The sequence below is a fragment of the Tasmannia lanceolata genome, unplaced genomic scaffold (assembly GCF_043159265.1).
Source record: "Tasmannia lanceolata isolate RefF3 unplaced genomic scaffold, GAP_Taslan_0.1 ptg000015l, whole genome shotgun sequence".
Classification (NCBI taxonomy): domain Eukaryota; kingdom Viridiplantae; phylum Streptophyta; class Magnoliopsida; order Canellales; family Winteraceae; genus Tasmannia; species Tasmannia lanceolata.
Genome location: NW_027518692.1, coordinates 48,961,520 through 48,988,195, shown reverse-complemented (window position 1 = coordinate 48,988,195; position 26,676 = coordinate 48,961,520). Strand labels below are relative to the sequence as shown.

The 26,676-nt window shown below is 40.8% G+C and overlaps 1 protein-coding gene and 1 long non-coding RNA gene across 7 annotated transcripts; both read left to right on the top strand.

Annotated features, from left to right (window-relative positions):
- The first annotated feature begins 516 nt into the window (after positions 1-516).
- On the top strand, positions 517-10,424 carry LOC143892029 (uncharacterized). Of its 6 annotated transcripts, none has more exons than XM_077396508.1 (3): positions 517-657; positions 1,919-2,177; positions 8,715-10,424. In XM_077396508.1, the coding sequence occupies exon 3, from the start codon at positions 8,725-8,727 to the stop codon at positions 9,898-9,900; it is 1,176 nt and encodes a 391-aa protein (XP_077252623.1). In that variant the 5' UTR covers positions 517-657; positions 1,919-2,177; positions 8,715-8,724; the 3' UTR covers positions 9,901-10,424. The 6 variants fall into 6 exon arrangements, with proteins under 6 accessions (XP_077252623.1, XP_077252622.1, XP_077252621.1 ...); XM_077396507.1 differs by lacking the exon at positions 1,919-2,177 and having other exon boundaries at positions 518-657; positions 8,715-9,911; positions 10,060-10,424; XM_077396506.1 differs by lacking the exon at positions 1,919-2,177 and having other exon boundaries at positions 518-657; positions 8,715-9,911; positions 10,006-10,424.
- A 7,907-nt stretch (positions 10,425-18,331) lies between these two features.
- Positions 18,332-20,021, top strand: LOC143847167 (uncharacterized). Its single transcript, XR_013234957.1, has 3 exons — positions 18,332-18,973; positions 19,220-19,297; positions 19,483-20,021. It is a non-coding gene; the product is annotated as an uncharacterized LOC143847167 (long non-coding RNA).
- The last annotated feature ends 6,655 nt before the right edge of the window (positions 20,022-26,676 follow it).

The window sequence follows — 26,676 nt, the reverse complement described above, 5'->3', positions numbered from 1 at the left end:
CTTGAAACGAAAATAACGAAAATACCCTTCAGCGCACCATATTTCTCATGCGCTTAAGCGCACAAACAGTTTTCTCATATATATATATATATATATATATATATATATATATATATATATATATTCAAAGTTCGGTTCTTCGGTTCCGGAACCGAACCGAGAACATTAGACCCGGAACCGAACCGAATAAGTTCGGTTTTTCATCAGTGGAACTGAACTGGACCAAAAATATTTTTTTACAGTTCGGTTCCGGTTCGGCTCTTCGGTTCGGGTTCGGTTCTGGCCACCCCTAATTAAGTGCATGCTTCACTGCTCAAACCAGTCTAAGTGCGCGAACGGCCTTATGCACTGGGTCCCGCCCTCCGTCCTGGAATAAAAAATCCTTGATAAATGAGTAAACCAGAAAGGCTCATATCCAGGGAATTGTCTTTTCCGAGAATTATTTTCCCGAGAAAAGAAAATCCATACATCGCCCCCAACTCCATCTTTCTCTCTACACACATAAAATTATAAAAACCCTCGTCTCGTTAAAAAACGAAAGAATAAGAGGAAATTTGCAGAGACAGAAAAAAGACGATTTTTGTTTGTTTTTGAGATTTTCGGGGCCTCTGCACCATCAAACTAAATGCCTGCAACTCTGCAATATCTCCAATTACTGTAAAATCCGTACCTTTTTTCGCGTTATCCAATTTCATTTTCTTCTATTCTCCTGCGCCTTGTTTTTAGGGCTTAATCTATCGATTTTCCTTCTGGATTTGTTCCTTTGCTTTCGATCTGCATCGCGAGCTGCCTGTGCCCTAATTTTGGTTTCTTCGCTGGATAAGATCGGTTCTGATTAGGGTTAGGGTTAGGGTTTGGTATGGTGTTGGAAGAATTGCGGCCATCGCAGGGGCGGATTTGGTTTTCTTGTATTGTGGGAATTACAAAAGTATTTAATTAGGTTAGGGGAAGGAAAATTGGAGTTAGGGTTATAAATTATTTTGCCTCATATTACTGGAATCTTATAAAGATTCGTTCCCCATTTAGCTAGATTCCATGATTTAGAACAATGGATGATTCTGATTCAAAAAAAAAAAAAAAAAAAAAAAAAAAAACCTTTTTCTCATGTTTTCTTACAGATATTTTCAATGATGTGTCTAATTTATTGGGCAAAGTAAAGTAAATGGGGTCTGTAATTGTTTGGGAGTTTATTCAGCGATATCGTAGATGCGAGCATGGGTGGGGAAGACCCAGGTTTTAGGTTTGGATAGGAGTGAAATGTGTGGATGAGTTCTGGTCATCTTTTTTCTAATTATCATGTGGAGAGAGGGGATGGGGTGGGGTTGGTTAGTGGAGGTGTAGAATATTAGATAAGTTCGGAATGTCTTGGGTTTTCCTCCGTCGATTGACAGATCTATTGGATAGTTGGCTTTCTGGTCCTTGGCATCTCAAAGGTAGTGGCTATGGTAGTGTCGACTGTCGATTTGGTTGTTATGGATCATCCCGTCCGTTTTTAGCATGCCCGTCCCTTGGCAAATAGTGTCGCAATTCGTTTAGCTGGGGATGGCGTGAATCGGGCATCTTTGGAAAATCAGTTAGTACTTTTCAGTTGTTCCTCTCCCTTGACCTCCTTGGTCTGGGGTTTGCTTTTTTCACTCAATACATTTGAAAAAGAAAAATTTTATCTTTAATGTATATTTTGGAATGTTTGGCGATTGATTTCTGGTTTTGAGCTGACCATATACTGGAAAATTTTGAGTTGGAACGTACATGTGATGTCCTCTCACTCCTATGGATTGGATCATCAATACCCTCATGGGTTTAGCTTTTGGAATTGTAAATTGTGATTGTGGATGATTATATCTTCTTTTGCATTTTCTGATTCTTGTGATATTTGGATTATCTGTACATGACAATCATCCTTGTTCTACGAAATTAGTGCAGGGTCAATGAATCATTGGTGACTTTTGGAGCGTGAGATAATCATTAATGCTTTAGTCCAAGGCTGTACTTTCTTCAAGATTTTTAGGACACTGGATTATTTGTTACAATTTTTGGAAGATTCAGCATTGGCTTGTAGGATTTGTTCATCAAAATAAACCAAGATTGCCATCTTTTTTCACATATAAAAGCTGATTACTTTCATAACAATTCAGAGCTACAAGTAAGGGACTAAGTTCAGAGTTTTTTTTCTCTGGGTGAGTATTTAATTATTTATTATATCTTGATTTTGTTGCAATGTTGTTGGTTAACTTCTAAAGTCATTTACTTTTTAATCTATAAGTTTTCTTTTAAATATCCTTGGTATGTAATGGTCTGGCTACCCTTTCATTTTTTTTTTCAATTTGCCCGATATTTTGCTTTAGTATTGACCATGACAGGATTTAACTTTGAATCACACTTTTTTTTAATTTATATCTATTTTTTATTGATGCACGCTATGTATTAAAAGTTATAATTAAAACGATTGGAATGTAAATGCCGAATACAAGCTTTGAGGGATATGATTTTAACTCTCAAGAAAATAAAAACGGAGATTGGCTAAACCATTGGTTATGGAGCTCCCTTTTCTATGCACTTGATTTAGTGAAGATCCACTTGCAAATTGGTTACAAACGTTTTTGTATACATTTGCCACCTTCCATGAACTGACTGTGCTTGATCTAGTTTATCACATTGGGAAAGTCTCCTTCAATCACTAGGATTTGTTGAGGACACTGAGGCATTTGCGACAAAACATAAACCTCTACCTCGCTCTGTTGTTTAGCCTTGATGCAGTTTGAGTCTACCTGCTTGTGTATGTTATTGTAACAGATCTGCTATCCATGTGTAAAACGCCACTGTAATGTTGGGCGTAGGTTCTTTCTATTAGTACCTTCTAACTTAAGCTTAATTGGGCCTTTAAGAGGAAGTCCTGACTTCCTACAATAGTCAATCCATAAATCCATCATTTGTATCATGAAACTAGTTGTGGCATTTTGCATTCACACTTAGGAATTTAGGGTTGGTCCATTATCTCGACTTAACTCAACTAAGCCTTTGTCCCAAACTAGTTGGGGTCGGCTAACTCAACTAAGCCTTTGTCCCAAACTAGTTGGGGTCGTCTAAGAGTTGGTCCATTATAATCCTTTTTATTTGAGTGGTTGCAATTTCATTCAAAGAAAAGGGGAAGACCGAGATAGTCAACTGACGCAGGGCGGGTCAGCGAAGTGTAATACTCAAAGCTGCCCCAAGTAGGTAAACGTATCAATGGGCCTTACTATTCCAACAGGGCGACCAAGGAAGACAAGAATTGGTCTAAATTTCCACTACCAACAGTCTAAGTAATGCAAGGGCAGCAAGGTCTCGGTTGAGACTAATTCACAAACAGTTGGTAGGCTACTAATTCAAGACCCAAGTAGTTGAACTGCCTTATTATAGATCTGATTGTTTCACATCCATAAAAGATATGGACCTTTCCATGACCCTCTACAAGATAATTTATGGGCTTAGTGAATAGAAAATCAAGACCAATTCCAGTTCTAGGGCACACTTACTAAAGTGAATTTTCTTCACTAGCTGTAGAGACATCCCTTCACATTTTCAATACATCAATTTATATTGGAAATTTCTGAGCAGTCAACAATGAAGCCTCATTCACTTAGGTTTTCTTGTATTTGCCTTCAAAACCTTCCAAGCTTGTCACCATAACAATGATTATTATATAATTGAGAGAAAAAAGGTAGTGGAAGCAATCACTTACAGACCCTTAATGAGAATGACATTTATTTCTCAAAACACCGTGGATTTCAGCTTAAACTTCCACAAGAGCAGAGTTTCAATTACACAAATAGAAATGAGCAAATCAACGCTTCCTTACACAATCACTTACAGACCCTTAATGAGAATGACATTTATTTCTCAAAACACCGTGGATTTCAGCTTAAACTTCCACAAGAGCAGAGTTTCAATTACACAAATAGAAATGAGCAAATCAACGCTTCCTTATTGAATCTTCTTGCATGAAACAACCGGCACTTTGGCGATGGGACGCCAAAGGCAAGATCAGTTACCCAAACTTTGATTCACAAGGATAAAGATAGGAGAAGATGGGAAAGCTTCAACTCAAAGCTTTGAAATCCCTCTTCCCAAATGAAATGACAAGCAAGAAAACCTTCTTGCAAGACTCCCAAGTCCCCAAACCCTTAGGTCTCAAATCAAATTCATCAAAAAAGCTCCCTTGAAAAGAAAGTAAAGTGGGTTTATATAGCACCCTTACAATGAAAAGACTAAAACACCTCTAGTTTAAGGAAAAGACCAAAAAGGGCATGAAAATAAGCAAATGACTAAGATACCTCATATGTTTAGTGCTAGTGAAATAAAAGAAAGCCATGCTAATCCTAAACTAATGAGCAAAGGTAGGCCGATGTAGAAATTCCCAGGGGGTGCTCTTGCATCATCAACCTCCAAATTACAAAAGGCTGATACAAAGACCAATAAAAGAGAAAATAAAATACAAATCACCATCATGGGGGGAGGAAGTCAAACTTCTACAACCCCGGCTTCCCCATGCCTTCACGGGCTAGCCTATCTGCCACACTATTAGCAGACCTCCTTATGTGGTTAAATATAATTGAGGAATCACCTATTCGGTCTTGGATTTCGTTAAAGAAATGGGCAAATCTCCAAGAGGGACAACCGACCCTCTAAGCCACCGAATAACATTGATGGAATCTGTTTCCACAATCGTCGTGTCCATGGTTTCTTTGTTTAGGCACTTTATACCTTGATGAGTGGCTCTAACTTCTGCCTCGCTAGCATCTGCCACCCTATTGGACCTGAAAAAGCCCATAAAATCTCGCCACTTGATCCTCTCAGAACTCCTCCAATCCCGGCCGGATGGGGATTTCCCATACTGGAGCCGTCAAAGTTTAGTTTGAGAAGTCCATTCGGTGGGGCTTCCCATTCTTGGACAATAGATATCCTCCTCTCAACACTTGAGCACACCTCCTCCCGCGCTTCTCATAGATCATAAGCCGAGACAAATCGAAACATCTGTACATTTTATCAGGTCCATTATAATCCTGTTGTTGAGAAGTGAATGAATAGCCAAGTAACTTGAGGAAACAGGAAAAGGAAATTGATTTTATACATGTTATCTTACCTTAATACCTTATACCTGTAGGGTTCCGAGCCGACTTGTAGAGCTGCTGCTTGGATTATCTTTGACACTTTTGTATTGTGTTTTCTTGTATTTTTATGCAGGAATCACAAAAAACAACAACCAAAATATCGAGATAATAATAGGTTGATTAAGATACATCATCACACAGTCTAGCTACATAGCATCATATCGCGTAGAATATGTAGAATCACTCCACAAGGGCTTCTTGAGCATCACCCAAGGGAAGAAGGAAGAAAGTCTTATTTATTTGTTCACCAAAACTAATAAGATTACCCAAAAAAGAAGTATAAGCAGTCCCATAACAATGTGAAACCTAAATCTTTAACAAAGATCTTAATCTTACAAACTATGATGCCTATATATGAATTTACTGACACAGACGCAGGAAAGAAGATACAAATCAACATTTTCCAAATTTTAAGACACGAATACAGATATAGGTGTCCCATATCATGAGACAAGACACAAGATGCGTATAAATTAAATATCATAAAAGTTAACTAGATTTAACATATTAGATGGTACTAGTAGGAAATTTAAAATGGCATTATTGAAACTCATATGTTCAAAAATATAATTGCAAATATGTGACGCTAACAAACAAAAAGCATTATAGTTAATTTGAATGAGAAAACATTAACGCCTTTGAAGACATTCAAGAATGCTAGGGACATTCGGTCCAGTTTCGGCATGTAAGGAGATCTGCTAACAAATGCAAATCATTTGGCTTGATTTGGAGTGGATAGGATTCGATTAGAGATGTTTGAAAATCTTCCTCCATAATATTATTGTAGTTGTAGCTTAAGGTTGGTAGAGGTTGCTATGTAAGTTTCCTTCCTTTTATATTGACCATCTCGGTCGTCGAGGCTTCATTCTTTTTTTAATAGAATACTCTGCCATTAAAAAAAAAGATAGTGACATGTTTCAAACATGATTGTTATTTTTATCAATAGATTTATCCATGAATTATTCGAGTACTTTTATCGGTACATAGCCTGTCAGACACGATATGTTTGACCTGCACAAGTAACCGAGTGTCATATCATTCAAAACTTAAAAAACACAAACAAATAGAAGTCCATAAGTTTTCTAATTTTAAAATCCATGAAATCTGTAAAGAAAAAGGACCAGAATTTTTAGGGTTTTTTCCACTCAAGTTTCCAATAACAAAACCCCCAAAATGAACCAAAACACCTCGGGGTAACATTGGAGTGTTGCACATGTGCCACACAGGTAACATTAGGGCGGAACACTTTGTTTATAAGTGAATTTATCCATGTTTGTCATGATTCTGACTCTAGTTTCCCCTCTAAATTGTGATGAGGTAGCTGTCCAAATGTCTAAATGTGTGACCTTCCATTCCCAAAAGAGGGAATCAAAGAATGATCCCTTGCGTTTGAGTGATTTTTCTGTCATGGATGTTACAAGTCATTCATATTGGGTTCCTTTTTCTTTTACTTTCTTTTTTCTTGAGAGAGATAACAAATAATTTCATTAGACGAAGAGAGAAAGAAGGAAACAAAAGTGGGGTTGAGAGTTGAGTTGAGACAACCCCCAACAAAAACAAGAAAAAAAAAGCCAAAGCAAAAAAATTATCCAAGCGCCAATCTCTCCCTACAAAGAGGGCATCTCTACGACCTGTACAAAGAGCGTCTTCACTAGCTAGTAAAACTGTCATGTCTTATGCCATGGTAGGGATATGAGCATGACACGGAGGCAACTCTCCATTCAAGTCAAGGATACCAAGCATGATAGTGGCCAATCTTCAAGATCCTGATTTAACCTTTGATGCCTTTGCAGTGATATTGGAAGAATTGCCTTTGACCTTCAATCCCCAAAATGCTCCACCCCCTGGATACAAAGAGCCTCTAGAAGAGAAGGTGCTTTTGCGTCATTAGAATCCATGATTCCAATAGGGAAGGAGAGCACCTTGATGATGACATCCTTAATTCTTCCAACTGTAGTGGGACATGGGTCACCCATAGAGTAATTGCTTAAGCTTACGATCTAGACTATTTGGGGGATGAGACCGACTACTAAATCTTATCATTATTTAGAAAGCTCCAAATAATTTCCTTCCATTTGCAATGAAGATCCACCTTCCATACCATCCAAAGCTTTTTCCTTCCATGAGTCCAATGGATTCTTGTGAGCTTAATAACCCTTGGTGGTAATCACCATGGAAAGATCATATTCAACATGATCCATTTTCCCATTCCATAAAGCCAGCACAATCTGCGTATGGGGTGATCTTCCAAAGGATTTCTTTTGTCACCAGGGCTTTGATCGACTGGTGCAAACCCAAGGGTCACAGGTTGACTATCAGGAATTTAGGAGCAAACAAAAGGTTCAAATTAACGGACATGATGGCTGAAATTAAAGTAACCTTAGAATCACATTAACAGACATCTTGGGATTAAGGCTCCCAGCAATGCCATGTTTCCTAGCAATGCGCGCCCAGCCTATCCACATGTGCAAGGCGAGGTGAGGCTAAAGGACATTGACATAGTCCCTTCTACCTCAACCAATAGGGGCTCAGTGCCTACTCGCTCGAATCCCACTCTTCCTCCTAAGAGTACGATCATGTGGAGTGGACTTTTGGAACACAAACCACAAGATACTATCTTTATATACACCACACGCGGGGAACATGATCACAGGTCGTCAGATTGTCCGCATAGGGCATTTAATCCTCGGACCAATTTAGCAGGACTCATAGGTGATGCGAATAGAACCGTCCCTGAAGATGGAAATTGTTCCCATGATAAGTGCTTCACATGAGGGAACGAATGAGCAACCTTGTGAGGGCAAGCACGATATAAAATCATACCTGATGAGGATCATGTGAGGACAATTTGTGTGACCCAGTGCAGGGTGAGTCAGTCATTAAAATCAAGTCTATTGCTATTAGATCACTCCAATGACAAACCCAAATAGAGATCTAAGGTTGGTGAACAAATTATCCATGGAATACGGAAACATTTAAGAGAAGACCAACCTTTCTCCTCCACATTAGAACGGATGAACTCTTCTTCTCGATAAAGAAGCACATATCTTTGAATCTAAATTTCTTTCTTTAATTGCGTCTTACGCATTAGTACTTATCCTCAGCCGCCGTTAAAGCAAAAGCTTCAGTCCTTGTGGGAGTGGCTCATCCCACTCCTTCGCTATTGGAGATTTGGAAGGCGACCCACCCTCCTCATTGATGAGGACTGACAAAAATGACTAAACCGAGGGAAAAAATTAGTGAATCCCAAGTTCAAACTCTCTTAGTCTCTTAATTACTCTCAAAGAAGACACACCGCCATCTTTGAGATTGCCCCACACTAGCTTTTCTGGTTCTCTCAAGCTGTTTATGTCAAATGAAAACATTTGCTCGAGTGGGATGTTTGCTATTCTTTCAACACACTTTGAGAATGGAAAATTTCTCAGAAGATATCTGCGTTGCCCATTTTTTTTTCAACTATGGCTTTGCTATAATTCATTAAAATTTCATTGCTCCGATCGATTTGTGCTTTGATTGGAGATACGATTTCCATGCTAATCAGTCTAATGCTTCAACTTACTACAGTACACTGAAGATGACAGATATGAAAGGTAGCACATCCACTGGTGCAGATATTCGTGCAATGCACAAGGAATTGGATGAGGCCTCGTGCCCAATTTGCATGGATCATCCACATAATGCCGTCCTCCTCCTGTGCAGCTCTCATGGCAAGGGATGCATATCTTACATCTGTGATACAAGTTATAGGCATTCGAATTGCCTAGATCGATTTAAAAAACTTAGAGTTGACGTTAGGAGTGGGCCTGCTCAATCCAGTCCGTCCGTCGTTGAAAGCCCAGACAGTGAGGGGCTTGGTCAGAGGTCTCTTCACGATCTTACTTCTGAACCCATCTTTGCTGGTCCAAGAATGAGAAGAAGCTCGGTGGAAACTCGTGAAGGCCACACTTCACAAGAAAATAGTGATGGAATCTCAGTTGGGCTGTTGGCAGCACTAGAAGAAAATAACAGCCAAGACCCAGATGTGTATATGGAAACTCAGATGATGGAAAGCGGCCCTGATTCGTATGGAACCAGTTTTGAGGAGTCGGCTGGGGGAAGCTTATCAGAACCAGTCTTGAACTTGAAGTGCCCTTTGTGCCGAGGAGTCGTGAGAGGCTGGAAGATTGTGAAAGAGGCTAGACAGTATCTCGATCTGAAGCAGAGGACCTGTTCTCGAGAGTCTTGCTCGTTTTCTGGCAATTACCGGGAGCTTCGTAGGCATGCTCGCAGGGTTCATCCAATGACGCGACCTACGGATGTGGATCCATCAAGGCAACGTGCTTGGCGCCACCTTGAGCACCAGCGGGAATATGGCGACATTGTCAGTGCCATTCGTTCGGCCATGCCGGGTGCCATTGTGCTCGGGGACTATGTTATCGATAATGGAGATGGGTTATCTGGTGATGGGGAAATCGCCCCAAGTGAAGGGAGTGGGCCATGGTGGACTACGTTCTTTCTGTTCCATATGATTAGCCCAATTGCTTCTCTTGATGAACAGAGGACTAGGAGCCTGTCAAGGGCATGGAGAAGACATCGTAGGCCATCTGGGTCATTTTCTGGCCGCCGTAGTTTGTGGGGTGAGAACCTATTGGGTCTGCAAGATGAAGACGAAGATGATTGGAACCTGGCGAGCGACATGGGTGATGAGGTTCCAGTACCAAGGAGGCGTCGGAGGTTCACACGGTCCAGGCCGGATGAAGATGAGCCCTAGATCTCGTTCTGGTAACTATACACTTTATAGCCATGCCTTGACATTGTTTCTCAATTGTTACAATTGTTTTGCATTTCAATGTATCTGCTTTACTTTACTGTACAGAATTGCCAACGGATAACTCTGCATTATTCAGTTATCATGTTGAAATTTCTTAAGACTGTTGCAGAGCCATGGATTTGGATATCCCAGGAGCCCAGAAGGGATTTGCCTGGAGAAATAGAGGAAAACTGTTGGAAGATATCAGGAAATCAAATGGGGGGATATCATGTTACCTATATACTGTTAGCACTATGTCTCTTTCTTCATAACTATTGTACATATTTTATCGTGCGTTTTGTATGTGGATTGAGGGCAAAGCTCCAAAACAGGTTCGAAGGATTATGATGATGATCCATCAGCCTTGATAATTTAATGCTCTGATACAGAACTGTTCAATTCTGTATATCTGATTGACTTGCCCATATTCAACCATATCCTGCATCATTATCTAATTTACATATATAATTGGTATTCGTTGCTAACTGTTGGTGTTTGTTGATTATTTTTTATTGGATCTTAGCCGTTGGATTCCATACCCCCTCCCTTGCAGCAGCAAATTAATGTACTTTTTTTTTTACTAAGAATAGTATTATGGAATTGCTGTTCATAACCCCTCTTTTTTTTTTTTCTGTGAGGCAATGTTTCGCAACAATGAATTTTTTTCAGGGAATATTAGTCTGCCAGGTGGTGAGAGAAGGCTAGAAAGAGTGGGAGAGGGAGAGAATTTGGGAGGGTATGAACGAGGACATGGTGCTAAGTGGCTGAAAAATAGGAAAAATAAAACTCTATTTTGAGTAGAGTTTTTCTCTTCCCTGTTCTGAGCCACTTCTTACGCTCTCCTCACTCATGCCCTCTTCGAGTCTCCCTCACTCTCCTTGCCCCTCTCCCACCAGTGACTAAACTAATATTCCATGGATATTTTTTATCATGGCGGCCATGTTTGGCAACTAGGAATTTTTTTCCTTGGAATATGATTTTTTACCAAGGGTAGCGAGGGTGGGAGAAGTACAGATTTGAGAGGACAGAGTGAGGAGAGGATGAGAAGTGGATACAAAAAAGGAAAAAATTAAGTTGTATTTTGAGGGTGGTTTTTCCCCTCATTTTCAGGCTTTCTATATGGAACAAGAAAAGGATCGATCCTGGCCGTCCCGGTCTTGTCTGGCACCTGCCTAGTCGGATTCTGACTATGGCTAGCTGTGGAACGAATGATAACAAGGGGTCTCGGTGGTCCTCACCAATGTGGGTGTTCTCATCCACCATAAATCCGAACCATTCATGTCACATGCTAATATGAATGGTTAGGATTATCTTCCATATTGTTGATGCCGAAATCTGGACTGAGGCTTTTGCTCTGGTGCTGAGCTCAGTTGTTGCGGGCTACCTGCACGTAGAGAACACGTTAGCACTCTGATGCTTAAGTCAGAAACCTCACCAACAGTAGGAACTAAATCCTCACCAATAGGAACTGGCTATGACGAGAAAGAAGAGTGAGATGTTTGTTATATTTGGTACCCTGGAGTTCGGTCTCCTTTTATATACGAGTCCATGACAGTTTAAGAAACTTCCGCTCTTGGGGTCTACGGTGATTGGCCGTTCTTCCGAAGAAGTCAATTTCCGAAACTTGCTGCTCTTGAGTCTACAGCGATTTGGCATTTCAGGTGGTTCAAACGATGCACCCAATATGCATAGGTTTGGCCACTGGCCGTTGCGCCATCCAGTAACAGTATTTTAAACCTTGGAGGCATGGATCTGAGCTGATGTCTACCCACATACTTCACAAAAGCCCAGTATATTAAACACTTGCTTTGTTCATCTCAACTATTTGGTGGATCGATTATGATGCTTTTGATCATTTTCTTATTTCTGGGGATTGTGACTTCTACTTAAGTTCTTCAAAAGAATTTACTTCGAATTTCTGAGTATCTGATGCTTGATTCTAACTGTGATCCTTGATTCTTAGTGGAAACCTTTGGTCCTGCATTTTTATTTGAGAATGTGGTTTGAAGTAAGGTTCTAGAAGGGTGTGGGTGGGGTCTTCCTATGTGGTGGAATAGGAAACAATTGGTGGGAATGAAAGGCTCTTCGCCTCATGGATCACCATTTGAGATGGAAAGGCAGAGTAGTATCATTGGCAACTGAGAAAATAAAAAAAGGGCTTTATCAAAAAGAGAATCCAAAGACAAGGTCAGGGATAAGTGAAAACTTGAAATTTAGAGTAAGATGGTTAAAAGATGGGGGCAAATGCCAAATTTTCATAGCAGAGTAGGCAGTCTTCTGGTAAATTGTCATGGTATTGACATCCTGTTTGAGATTTGACAAGACCCTGTTGATTTTTATCAGAATCTTTACACATCTCTGTGGAGCAGACCACCAGACAGTTGCATTTTATCGATATGGTGGAAATTCAAGAGTTTTTCAAATAGTTGGTGATTGTTCCCTGGGCCCTTGACATATCCTCTATGGTGTCTTTCTAGTCTTATTAGGATATCATTAAAGGTGAGCTTATGGAACTGTTTCATTAACTATACGTTCTAATAACGAGAACCTTTATTATATGATTACATCCTGTGGGTGATGTGATGAGGAGCTTTGTGACTTTTTAGACCATTTAGTAAATGAGTAGCTAAGGTCTTTGAGTGTTTCCTCGCATGAAGTTATGGGTTGATTTCTTTCACAAGGAGCACTGCTCCTTGTGTTGCACATGAATGCTAGATAGTGAAAGCTTTGTAGCCACTTATGTCCAATGCATTTTAGTATATTTTCTACGACAAACTTTGATAACAATACAATCCTTGGGATTTTGACAATGAAACTCACATCTGATCTAGAACCTGTTTTGAATAGGTAGGTTTTTAAGTTTTCTAATTTCTCTTTGTCTCTGTGTGTATCCACTTCCTCTTTAGCTTGGTAGTTTCCACCGCCTGTCCAGGGTTGAGCCTTTTTTTCAATAATTAGAGCTTCTAGCAAAACAGAACCCCCTTTTGTGAAATAAAACTTTCAAAGAATGGCTTAGTGGTACAGTGACACTTGTGCAAGAAAACAAGGAAGTTGGTCTGAAAGTAAAGCAATTGTTTTCATGGACATCTGTCGAATCAATAAAAAATAAAGCAGGCATGTTCATGAGCATCACTTAATTTATGTAAGCTTCTCCGATACTTGAGATTGTTATACGGGAGTATATTTACAGAGGAGAAGATCAAATCAGCCTTGAAGTCATATTACTCTCAAGATGCTGCCTATAGAACAGTGCTCTACATGGGTGTCTCATAAAGGCTTACAGTGCTTGTGGGTGCTGCTTTTGTTTTCTTTCTTTTTTTTTTTGCTTAATGACATGATTTTTTTCGCTAATAACCTTTGTCCAATCTGCTAAAACCTTTCACGAACATTTTCTTTATCTATATCTGCTAATAAAAACCAAGCAAAATTTGCAGTCTTTTTTTTTTTTGTTGAATTATTCATGTAGCTTTCTTAAAGACAGTCTATAAGATGCTTTCGCTACCTACAAGAAGGAATCGACCAATAAACACTAGATTATCCAACTATAGATTTTGGTCTGATTCAATCATTTTTCTTTTGCTTTCGAGATAGGTCAATCTATGTCTTGGTCACGATCCATTCGCATCGCTTATTAGCCGGGTCCCTTTCAGAGTGCTTTTTGGGTCCTACTTAAGTTGAGCACAATTAGGGCTTAGGACTATCGGCCGAGTACTCTCGTTGGTGGCATGTATAAATTATTGGCGAAGGTACTTGCAAGGCGTATATCCACTGTCATGGAAAAATTCATCTCCAAATATCAGGGTGCTTTTGTGAAGAAGAGCCAAATTCTTGACGGGATCTTAATTGCAAATGAAGTAATTGATTCAATCAAAAGAGAGGGTGGAAATGGGGTAATCGTGAGGGTTGATCTTGAAAAGGCTTATGACCACGTGGACTGAAATTTTCTGGACTTCACGATGCAAAAAATGGGATTTGGCGATAGATGGAGAGGATGGATAAGAGCATGTCTATCCTCCGCATGCTTTTCAGTTCTAATCAATGGATCACCGGCCGGCTTCTTCAAAGGGTCGCGGGGTTTGAGACAAGGTGATCCCTTATCCCCATATCTCTTTATCTTGGTTGTGGAAGTTCTGAGCTTGCTAATTCGCAAACCCGAGGCAAAAGGGTATATATCGGGCCTTAGAATCAATCGCCATTCGAATACGGTGTCCCACCTACAATTTATTGATGATACCTTACTTCTGTTGGAAGATGGTGTCAATTGAATGAGAAATATTAAAAGGGTTTTCTGTTGGTTTGAGATTATATCAGGACTGAAAATCAATTTCTTTAAAAGTGCGGTGGCCGGAATAAATATTGATTCTGCAAATGTAATGGAACATGCGAATGCTCTGGGATGCATTAAAGCTGAATTGCCGATCAAATACTTGGGATTGCCTCTGGGATTCGGAATCCCCAAGTCGTCCCTATGGGATCCTGTTACTGAACGGATTGAGAGGAAATTGGCAACCTGGAAAAAACGTTACCTATCATTCGGGGGTCGCATTACCTTAATCAAGGCCGTGTTATCGAATATGCCGGTCTATTTTATGTCGCTATTCCGGATCCCGGCAATAGTCGCTTCTAGAATCGAAAAATTGCAGAGAGATTTTCTCTGGGACGAGAATGGTCAATGCAAAAAAGCTAAACATCTGCTTAAATGGGAGACTGTATGCAAAACTCGGAAGAAAGGGGGTTTGGGTATTGGGAAGATCGGACATAGAAACCGGGCACCGCTTGGCAAGTGGTTATGGCGTTTTGGCACGGAAAAGACGCGTTGTGGCATCAAATAATCCGTGACAAATATGGTTGTGACTGGGGAGAATGGATATGCGGAACACCTTCTGTTGGTAAAGGGTCTGGTGCTTGGAAATCTATATGTTCTGCCCAAAATGATTTCCTACTTATCTCAGATTTAAGGCGGGTAATGGGAGCTCAATTCGATTCTGGTCCGACCTATGGATCGGTGACCAAAGATTTCAAGATTGTTACCCGGATCTTTTCCGGATCGCATCCAACAAGGAGGCGAGAATTGCGGACTATGCGGTGCGTGGAGGTGGACACGGAAATGTCTTTTGTGATATAAGACTCCGTCGCAACCTGAAGGACCATGAAATCTTGCTTTCGAGGCACTCATCAATCAGCTCTCTAACTATTATTTATCTCCCAATGTGGAAGATGAATGGATCTGGTGCCCCGATTCTCAAGGTGACTTTTCGGTTCGATCGTTCTTCCAGAAATTGAATGAAGGATCCGAACCCGACTCCAATCTGGCTCGTGTGTGGCGCAATGTTGCCCGCCGCGTATTGTGGCATTTGCATGGACCGTAGCTCACAGATGCATTAACACTGTCGATCGCCTCAAGCGAAGGGGTTTTCAGTGTGCGAATTGGTGTGTTATGTGCCACAACGATGAAGAATCAATCGATCATCTACTGGTGACCTGCCCCTTTGCTTTTCGCATATGGATGGCTATCTTCAAATCCTTTGGGGTTACCTGGGTCCTTCATAACCGTATATCGGAGATCCTCATGCACTGGAATGGCTTCTTCAATGGATGTATTGGTAACTGTATGTGGACAGCTACCCCCTATGCGATTATTTGGCACATATGGTTAGAACGTAACTCCAGAAATTTTAACAGAAAAGTGAAGTCATGGCGGTATATCTTGTTGGATATTAAGCTACTATAATTGCTTGGGCCCGTAGAAATGGCGGCATTCCTTACTCTGTGGGGATGATATTGCGGCAGTGGATTACGGTATCGAAGGAAAAAAGGACATGCAATCAAATTACTCCTAGATGAGATCCACCACCGGAGGGCTTGTTCAAACTCAACTTTGATGGTAGCTCATTCAGTCCCCCGGGCGGGGCGGGCGTTGGCGGAATTCTACGGTCCACTGATGGGCACACTGTAATGACTTTCTCGGGTTCGGCTGAGATTTGAGATGCAAACGAGGCTGAGGCGAAGGCGTTACTGACGGGATTAAAATGGTATGCCAACAACAATTTGGGACCTCTGATTGTCGAAGGTGATTCCTCCAATGTAATTGCTTGGGTGCAGAATCGGGGTGGTGGTCCGTGGCGAATTCATTGGATTCTGGATGAGATTCGGGACTTAGTAAGATTCCTACACCCTCAATTACAACATCGGAGGAGAACTGCGAACTCCTTGGCAGATACTCGGCAAAAGAGGGGGTGAACATTCCTATCACTCAGTTCTCTCTGGGGGCTTCAACTTTATGAACAGTTTCATGTAATTCCCTTTGGGGACTTCAACTTTATGAACAGTTTTATGTAATTCCCTTTGTAATGTTCGTTGATGCATTTCATAAAGTTACTTTTCAAAAAAAAAAAGTTACGGCTTAGGACTGGGGGAGGAAGGAGAGAAGAAAGAATCTCAGAGACGAGAATTTTGGTCAAAACAAAAAGCAAAAAATGAATCGTTTTTCATTGGGTATGGTTTTTGAAAGTTAAAAAAAATGATCTTCATGAAAAGGCATAAATGAACAAGAGTATGAAGGGTATTTTCATCCATTGGTGCCCTCCATTTGTATCTAAGACACTATCTCGGGGTGGGTTTTCTCCTTAGATGCTTTCAGCAGTTATCCAGTCTGCAATCGGCTACTTAGTGTTTATCGTGGGCACAATAACTGGTACATAGGTGTGTCCTTCATGGTTCTCTCGTACTAGGGAAAGTTCCTCTCAATGCTCCAACGCCCACACTGGATATGGACCTAACTGCCTCACGATGTTGAGCTCACGTACTGCTTCAACAGCCCAGCCCTTTGGAACATACTACAACCCCATGTGGCGAACAGCCGACTTTGAGATGTGATTGTGTGGGTATGTCTGGTTCACAATCTGAAATAATTTAGGATCTTAAGATATGGATCCAACGACATTTGGATCCAGTCACCTTGCCAAATCCTATTACTTAATGTTCGGATCCTGATCCAAAGGACCTTCTAGGTCCATTGTTTCTAGGTCCATTGATACCTCTATCCATGAGCTCTCTAGGATTAGTGTATGTATATTTTCCTGTTGGACAGAATCATATATATGAAGAACAAGTGAAATAGAATGTCTTTTGCTTTTCAGAAAATAGGTGTCATGAGTCCCCTTCGAGGTGATATCTCTGATGGCAGCACAAGAGAGATCTACTGTAGTTTTAACACAAATTTTCTCTCAACTCATGAGTGCAAATGCAAAAGCAAAAAGCCCACTCTTTAGTGGGGAGGCATGCTTCTCGTTGTTGCTCTATTGCTTTCTTGCTTTTCGTTCATCTTACCCTACCCTACAAATCGACCTCTCAAAGGGAACCTATTCTCATAATGACAAGGCAAGAGTAATCATCTATCTACAGTTTCAAGCATAGAGATTCTCTTTCTAAGAACATAGTTATCTCATCCTGTATTCTAGTTATTGTGTGACAGATGGGTTGGAATTCTAGTTTCGTTCATCTTACCCTAACCAAGCTTATGGTACGCTCGAGTGCCCAATCACATGTGGGCTCACTTTGTTAGGATGATCCAAAGCATTCATTTGAAAGGCCCTTACATAGATGGGGTGTATACCAAAAATCAGCTCCATAGGATCATCCTAACCCATCCATTTGTGGAGGGCAAAATTGACATACCACAAATCTGCCTATTTTTGCCCTCCACTTTTGGAGGGGTTAGGATGATTCAATGGAGCCGATTTTTGGTACACACCCTATCTATGATAGGGCCTTGCAAATGAATGCTTTGGATCACCACAAAAAATATGGGACCCATGTGATTGGGGCACTTGAGCGTACCATAAGCTTGGTACACTCGAGCGTACAATCCTTTTCCACACACACACACACATATATATATATATGAGGAAAGTGAAGCTACACCGCCGATGTAGCTAACTTAGCTACACCGCCGGCTTAAAATACAATGTGCCCACATTGTTTTGGTGATCCAAACCATTCATTTGATAGGCCCTCACATAGATAGGGTGTCCACCAAAAATCAGCTCCATAGGATCATCCCAACCCTTTAAACTGTGGAGGCAAAAATGGACAAATTTGTGAAGGTTTTTACACATTCATTTTTGCCTCCACAAATCATAGGGTTGGGATGATCCTTTGGAGCTGATTTTTGGTGGACACCCTATCTATGTGAGGGCTAATCAAATGAATTCTTTGGATCACCAAAACAATGTGGGCCCATTGTATTTTAAGCCGACGGTGTAGCTAAGTTAGTTACACCGGCGGTGTAGCTTCACTTTCCTCTATATATATATATATATATATATATATATATATATATATATATATAGAGAGAGAGAGAGAGAGAGAGAGAGAGAGAGAGAGAGAGAGAGAGAGAGAGAGCCCTCTAAGTTTACCACTTGCCCTCTAAGTTTACCACTCTACCTGTGCCAAGGGCAGACGAACGGGAGCGGCCGAGAACACGAACTGCTTGGCTGACCCACCTCTGAGTCAAGATGGATGGAACCAATTACAAGTGAAAATAGCGCAAGGGAAGCCGGAAAACGTACTGCAGCACAACGACCTTCCATTAAGCTTGGGGTCTGTCCCGGGGTTAGACTGCTTGGGTTATATTTGATAGTCTCAAAGGCAGAGAGAGAGAGAGAGAGAGAGAGAGAGAGAGGTGAACTTGTTCTGTACTCCTGGCGGCGGCGGCGGCAAAGAACAAGTGCACATCCCTAGTGTGCTCTTGTTATGCACCAACTAGGCATAACAACAGCAACAACAACAGCCATGAAATCTCTCCTAAGCAAACCAATTCTACTCATGAAGAAAAGGGTCAACAAGTTAGGAACACTCATAGTGGTAAAGCAACAAATGGGCCATCATCACTCATAGTTAATGGGCCTCTTCTCAAGAGTAATCTCAAGAAAACAACCATAGTGGAAGAACAACAGCTAAGGAATGGGAGGAAAGTAAGTTGGCCAGATGCCCAAGGCAAGGATCTAGCTCAAGTTCAAGAGTTTCAATCAAGGTAGATATATCAATCATCCCCACTTTTTTTTACCCTTTTTTTTCATGGGTCTATCTGGGTTTACTTATTTTAGTTGAATATAATTAAAGCTTCATATAGGTGGTTTGAATTGGAAAAAAAAAGTCCCTCTACCTTTGCTCAGCAAAACAAGAAAAAGTGTCTCTATACTTTTTTTCTAATGACTTAATGTACAACTTAGATCTACTTCCTGATACTTCTCTCTCCTGTAATTGTTTTATGTTACAGTGGATTGGAAGATGGGGAGATTGGGGGAGTGCCGAATTCTTGCCTTTGTGTTGTTCAATGAAAGGGGGATGTCTAAAGGTTTGTTTTCTTGAAAAATTAAATGTGATATTTTGGAAATTAGAGAAAAAAATTTAATTTTCTTTAGACTGACTAATTTTCCATCAGATTTTTGTTTCAATGTGGAAAGTATTTCCTTTGCAATGTGCCACTCAGTTCTTCTTCTTCTTCTTCTTCTCTCCCTATAATAATATGAGGAATGACAGATGCAAGTGCGCCCTTGCATAAAGAGCCGGAAAGCGCTCTTGATTGGATCCACGTCATTAAGTGTTAGGGGTAAAATCGGTCTTGACCTTCACGATCTGAACGCGTGTCAAGAAATGATCCGACGTTCAGAAAACAAATCACCTTTCGCTCTCCTTTGGTAACAAATCTCATGATTCTTTTGGCCACATCAGCCGAAGTCGTTAGAGATCGGATCTCACAATCACATGATAAAGACATCAGGCTTCGACTGGCGCATACACCGAATATAGTTCTATTAACTTTCTAACCAACGGGAAGCAACACGTACCTTACACTAATGTAATATGTATGATCCCCTTTAAAAGAGGACTCTCCCGCTCATACGAGGGGAGGCGAAAGTAAACACACGGAAGAATTCTCTCTGGTGATTGATCTCCATCTTCTCCGGCTGACCTCCGATCGGTGAAAGTTACATTTTCTAGTTAGTTTACTTCTTGTAATTTTTTCAAATCCTGATTGTTGAATGTAAACACCGATTTCCGATCTAAATAGTAGAAATATTTTGGAGCTTGATTTAAGTGCAACCAACCACCCGATCATAGAGCAGAAAATCATTATTAACATTAAGTGCAACCAAATTTACTTTCTCAACTTGGTTCAAGCAAACTGAAACCCAAAAATAATGGGTTAAAATTTTAAATGTAAAGGAATGATAGACTGAAGGGCGCTCTTATTGGTCCATGGCAAGCAAAGTGAGTTATGATTGCAGTTGTCAACGTCCTATCCCTATTTTTTAGTCCCCTAATAATGCACTTTCTGGCTATGGACCAATGGGGGGGCCCTTGTAACTGGATTTTGCAAGGGCACCCTTCAGTCTATCATTGCTCTTAAATGTAATCTTCAAAGAAGATTGCAAAACAAACTTGATTTTCTAAGGATTATGTGTAAGTCTATTTCCGCCTTTCCGGTAAACTGTGATTGGATTGTTGGAATCAAGCATCGGAATCGGAATCCTATTCGGATTTCGCCAAATTCTGACATTTGGTGGGCGAAATTGAAACCAGGGCAAAATAGGTGGGGGCCATTTATGATTATGATGCATATGTTTTCCGCCCAAGAGGTGGCATTCTGATTCCAGCAGAATCGAAATGGGGATGCCAATGCCATGCACTTCTGATTCTCGATTCTGGCAATCCAAACGAAACCCTGTACTGCAACTCAGTGTAGCATCCCTCTACGATCCGAATCGCATAAAATAAAGAAAAAGTTCTTTAATCGGATGGTTAAGATTATCCAATTGAATGACACCTGATGGATGGAATGGCCCTATAAAACTCATAACCCTCATATTGTTAGAATGTACTCATATGGTTCAATTGCCCATCAATGCCCTAAAATGGTTTTGCAATAAGATGATCCGAGCCGTCCATATAGTTAATGGACCATGGTACAAAAGTCACACCGATTGGACGACCATGATCACTAATAAAACGATAACTTCGTGCTTGCCTTAGCTTCTTCATAGGTGTTTTCCTTTGGGAACGTTCATAAAATGAGTCATTCAACCCGGAGTTGTTTGACTAGAAGAGTTTTAGCCAATTGAGTGAAATAGTGTGTCAATTTTGCAATTGGATGGTGCAAACTGTTCAGCAACTGAACCCCATGATTTGATGAACAACACTTTTAGAACATGGTCCATCCATTTTAAGTTTTGCCATTGATAATCTAGACCATTCATCTTATAGCCACCATAGCAGATGGGTCAATCCCAAGAAATTGTCCACCATCTGACAATCTTAGCCATCAGATAAGTGGACATTTGGTGGATACTCCCTCTACAATGGTAAAGGAAAAAAAAATCCCCTCTATTTTGAAGAAATATAATTTTCTTTTTTAATGGTGATAGATCTTCATTAGAAAAAGCAAATACCAAGGTGGTCAATGCAAAGAGCAGTAAAAGAATAAAACAAGAGAAAACATCAAATAAGAGGGAAGAGATCGAAAGACAACAAAGAAAAAAAAAACAATCAAATCAAGGAGGGAGATAATCAAACATCTCCGAACCCTCCTTAGCAACCCCTTCCCTTACTAGCTTATCTGTCTCGCCATTTGCGGGCCTTCTGACATGATGAAATACTATAGAAGATCCATCCACTATATATTGAATCTCGTCAAAATATTGGGCAAACCTCCGAGGGTGCACAAGAGAGCCGCTGAGCCAGAGGATGACATTGAGGGAGTCACCCTCTACGATCACCCAGTTCAAAGAGTCTCTTGCTAGCAAGTTTATTCCTTAATATGCTGCTCAAACCTCTGCCTCGCTGGCGTATGCTACCACTATTGGACCAGCAATGCCCAAATAACTGCTCTTGACTCATCGCGAAGGACAACCGCAATGCTTGCGGGGCTAGGATGACCCAAACTTGATCGTCAAAATTAAGCTTCAGGAGACCAAGGGAGGGAGGTTCCCACACCTGTACAATCTTACGTTGACGCTCCACAGTATAGCAAATCTCTACCCATCCATTCCATAAGTTGAAGGTTGAAACAAAAGAGAAATATGTGTGGGATTTGGCCCACAATATTGACAACACAATCACTTTAATAAAAAGGAAGCCAGAGGATTTAGAGCGACCATCAACCACTACAATATTTCGCTCTTTCCAAAGGACCCAGATGGTAGCTAGGAGAGCAATGTTCCAAAGGATCCTTCCTTTCTTCTTCCACGGCACCAACTTCCAACCTTTCAAAAGGTCAGGAAGATTGGAAGGGAAAACCCAGCAAATCCTAAACCTGTATAGAATTCTCCTCCACATCTCTCTAGTTGTCTTACAGTGAATGAAAATATGATTGACCGACTAAGCAGCTTCTATACAAAGAGCGCAATGATCGAAAATCATCTCGCTTGCACAGAAAATCTACCGTATGGATTCTTTCGTGAAGGGCAGCCGATACATCCCAACAAACATACACAAGGTGGAACCTAGATTGACCACATTCTAGCTTCTCTGAAGAGCCAAGGACTTGGTACAAGATGGTAATAAAAGGATTTTACTAAGAATTTTCCTAAAGAACTCCAGATCCAAAACCCTTTTGTCCCCTCCCGACTGCTTTACATGACACCCGTTGAGCAACTAGAGGAACCTTGCCACTTCTTGGAATTTTCTGTCAAAAAAGTGCCTCCTAAAGATCGGTTTCCAAGAAATGCGGTCTCCTACCCGCTCCATGCATTCTCTCACTAAGGCCTCCTAATGCACCTCTATCACAAACAAGCCAGGGGCTTTGAGGGGCGCCAAATTATCTTGCCTTTATCCGAATCCCAGAATAAACTCTCAATCTTGTACCTTTTTTAAATTTGTGAATGAGGTGCATTATGTCTCTCCAAACTGTGACCCGTTGCTTCCGGAACCTGTCTTCTGAAGCCCAATGGCCCAAAGCGGTGCCATACTTACATTTGATCACTTTAACTTATAATTGGAACTCCTCATCCCCAAATCACCAAAGCAATTTTCCCAACAGAGCCTGAATCATCTGCTAATCTTCCTAATTCCCAGCCCACCTCCCTTTACAGGCCTCCATACCTACCCCCAACTAAGGGTAATCGTTGCTTTTCAACTGATCCGCCCCAACGAAATCTTCGTTGGATTTGTGCTATTCTCTTTAAAATGCTCATAGGGCATTTAAAGATGGAAAGTTGATAAATAGGGATGTTTTCTTGAACATCCTTGGTAACAGTGAGGAACCCCCCCCCCGGGGGGGACTAAGCTTATGCTTCGAAGTAGCCAATCTCTTTTATATTTGCCCCGCAATTGGGTCCCAACTCAACTTCTTAGCACAGCCTACTCCTAGAGGCAGCCTCAGGTAGGAGGAGGGAAATGATCTACTACATGATGCTATGATAGAAATGTTGGGTATATCATATAACCCATGTATGTTCTAATATAAGCCCAATAGGTAATGGACCAGGTGTAGTGGGCCCATTTGGGCTGGAGCCCATTAACCTCTTCTAACCCTAGTGTATCTCTATATATAGGGGCTGGAGGCAACAAACTTGGTATTCCAAACTAGATACCTTGGGTGTAATGCTTTAAGCATCCTGCTTAAACCCTAATAACCCTAACAATCTTAAAGCATTATTGGTTTTAGGGTTTCATCAACGCCCACAAAAGGAAGAAGACGGATTTCTCCCACAGCCTCCATCTCTTTCTTTCACTCGACAGAGACTGATGTTCTTGCGTTTTATTTTTGAGAGAGAGAAGCATACGAAAGCATCAAAAACCCTAGCCGTCTTCTCTCTCTTGTTCGGATTTTTGGGCGTGGATTTCTACTCGTCAAAGATTTTTTTTTTTTGGGCGTGTCTCTCTCGGAAACAACTGTTTTCGATTTGGGATTGGTTTAAACTTCTAAAGCTTTGGATCCCCATCACCGGATTCGATAATAATCACGACGGAAGTTTTTTGGCGTGGGTTTTGTCTGCATAAATATTGTTTTTGGCTGAGGGTTCTCTCTTGGGAACGTCTGCCTCTCTCTCTCTCTGGTTGGAATAAAACAATCGGAGGTTCTCTCTTGCCGGAGACTCGTTGCCGGACTCACTTCCAGGTGGGATCTCACGTTCAGAAATTCAGAGCAAAATAAGAGGATGTCTCCTCTATCTCTTGTCTTTGGGACACAAAGGAAGTTGGCCTCTCTCTACTGTGAGGATTTATTCTCCACAGAGATATTACTCTCCATCAAAGCAGAATCGTCTCTGTTTTTATTGGGGATTTGTAGTAATTTGAAAAGAGAGAGAGAGAGGGTCGATCTCCTACCTATGCTTGCCATCAGTTGGAACCCATATTTGGTTGAATCCTGCAGTTGGGTACCGAATCCTTCTCCTCTCTCAACCGAACCAAAGTGGGTTTGTTGAAGCCATTAAGTTGCAGCCCTCAATCATTTCATCACTGTTGCTTGTCTTTATTCACGAGAGGGGACGATCTCACTGTTGCTTATCTTTATTCACGATAGTGGGAAAGGACAAGGCCAATTTGTTTGGTTGCCTCCCACAACCGAAGCAGTTTGGATCTTTGGTGGAGTACAAATTCTTATTGCCGAATCTTGTTGGTGCAAATATTGTGCTGCAATTCTTCGTAGTTCGGTTCTTGGATTTTGGTTCGTGGAACGGGTCTTGGCGCCGTTCTTGGATTCTGGTTCTTGGAACGGTTATTGGAATTTGGTTCTGCGATTCGCCAATCAGGTGCACTCTTTCTAATTTTTAATTTCATCTGAAATATCCAATGGAAAAAATTTCTATGCCTTTTGAGATGGTCAAACTTCACTCCTTTGGTGGATCTGAGTTTAACTCATGGAAGCGAAAGACTCAATTCAGTCTCAAATATATGAATTGTTTTTACACTGTTTTGAGTACCTTTGCTGAGACGGATGAAGAAGTTGATGAATCTCAATGGCTTAGAGATGAGGATTTCTGCAAAGACTACCTGTTGAATTGTCTTTCAGATCGTCTTGCAGAAACCTATAGTAAATTTAACACTGCTAAAGCAATATGGGACAACTTAGATGCTCACTTTAAGAAGGAAGAAGAATTGTCCAAGACCCATCTTGTGGACAAATTCATGGATTTCAAGTTTCAAGAAGACAAGGAAATCACTCCTCAAGTTACTGATCTAGAGAATTTGAGATCTAAGTTGAATAATGAAAAAATAGCTGTCTGTGATTCGTTTCTTGTGGGTGCAATTATATATAAATTACCATCTGCATGGCATTCTTTCAAAACCGAGATGTATCGGAAAAAGGTGCAAGTGGGACTGGATGATCTCAAGCGATTCATTCGAATCGAAGATGAGAATCGAGCTAGGAATAACTTGGAGATGGTTAGACAGCAACAGTCTGCTGCTAACGCGGTAACATATCCCAAGAAATTTCCTCGAAAATCCAAGTCACCTAAAAGTGAACATCCCAAGTTGGAGGCCAAAAAGACTATCTTTCAGAAAAAGAAGGGCAAGTGCCACAACTGTGGGAAATGGGGTCACTTTGCTGCAGAATGTAAACAACCTAAGAAGGCTAAATCTGACACACCACAAAAGGAAGCTCATATGATGGTGGGCAGTGCTGCGCCTAAGAGTTTTATTGCCATGTTAGGCAATGGTAAGGCCAGTACTTCTTCAGACTGGTGGTTAGATACAGGAGCCACCTGCCATGTTTGCAACTAAAAGAAACTTCTTACGGATGCCGTTGGCGTGAAAGAGACCGTTACAGTGGCTAGTGGAGCTGAGGCACAGGTGACTCACACTGGAACTGCGAACCTGGTCCTTTCTTCAGGTAAAATACTCACTTTAAAAAATGTTAAAGTAGTTCCTGCTATTCAAAAGAATTTAATTTCTATTAGTCTTTTAGACAATGCTGGCATGTGTTCATCTTTTTTGGGTAGTAGAGTAACTTTAACTGTTAACTCTTATTATTTTGGCTGTGCTTTCTTAATCGATGGTATGTATAGACTGAGTTTAGCAAATGAAACCGTTAGTCAGGTTAGTTCCACTTTGATTGATCCTAAGTTGTTACACACTAGATTGGGACATGTGAACTATAGGAAAATGGTCACACTTGCTAAAACTTATAATATACCTTTAGATACATCGATTAGATTTGACAGGTGTGAAGTGTGTGCACAAACCAAGATCACTAGAAAACCTTTTCGTTCGGTTTCTAGGAGCACACAACTTCTTGAGTTAATACATTCTGACCTCTGTGACTTTAAAAGTTTTACTACTCGAGGTGGTCGGAAGTATTTAATCACATTTATAGACGATTTTTCTAGATATTGTCATATTTATCTCCTAAAATCGAAAGATGAAGCTTTTGATAAATTTAAAATTTTTAAGAATCGTGTTGAAAATCAATTGAACTTGAAAATTAAGCGATTTAGGAGTGATAGAGGAGGAGAATACACTTTGACAGAGTTCAAGGAATTCTGTGCCTCTCAGGGCATAATACTTGAAACTACTGCTCCTTACTCACCTCAATCTAATGGCATAGCTGAACGTAAGAACCGGACGTTAACTGAAATGTTAAACTCTATGTTATTGACAGCTGGCATGCCTACTAGCTATTGGGGAGAAGCAGTTTTAACTGCAAATCACATCCTGAATAGAGTACACCACTCTAAGTTGACCACTACTCCTTATGAGTTATGGCATAAACATCCTTGTAGATATGACACT

Excerpts from the sequence above, each read along its gene's own strand:
- LOC143892029 (XM_077396507.1), top strand. The coding sequence starts at position 626 with ATGCCTGCAACTCTGCAATATCTCCAATTACT. Across the intron at positions 658-8,714 it reads CTGCAATATCTCCAATTACT|TACACTGAAGATGACAGATA; the intron begins GTAAAATCCGTA and ends AACTTACTACAG.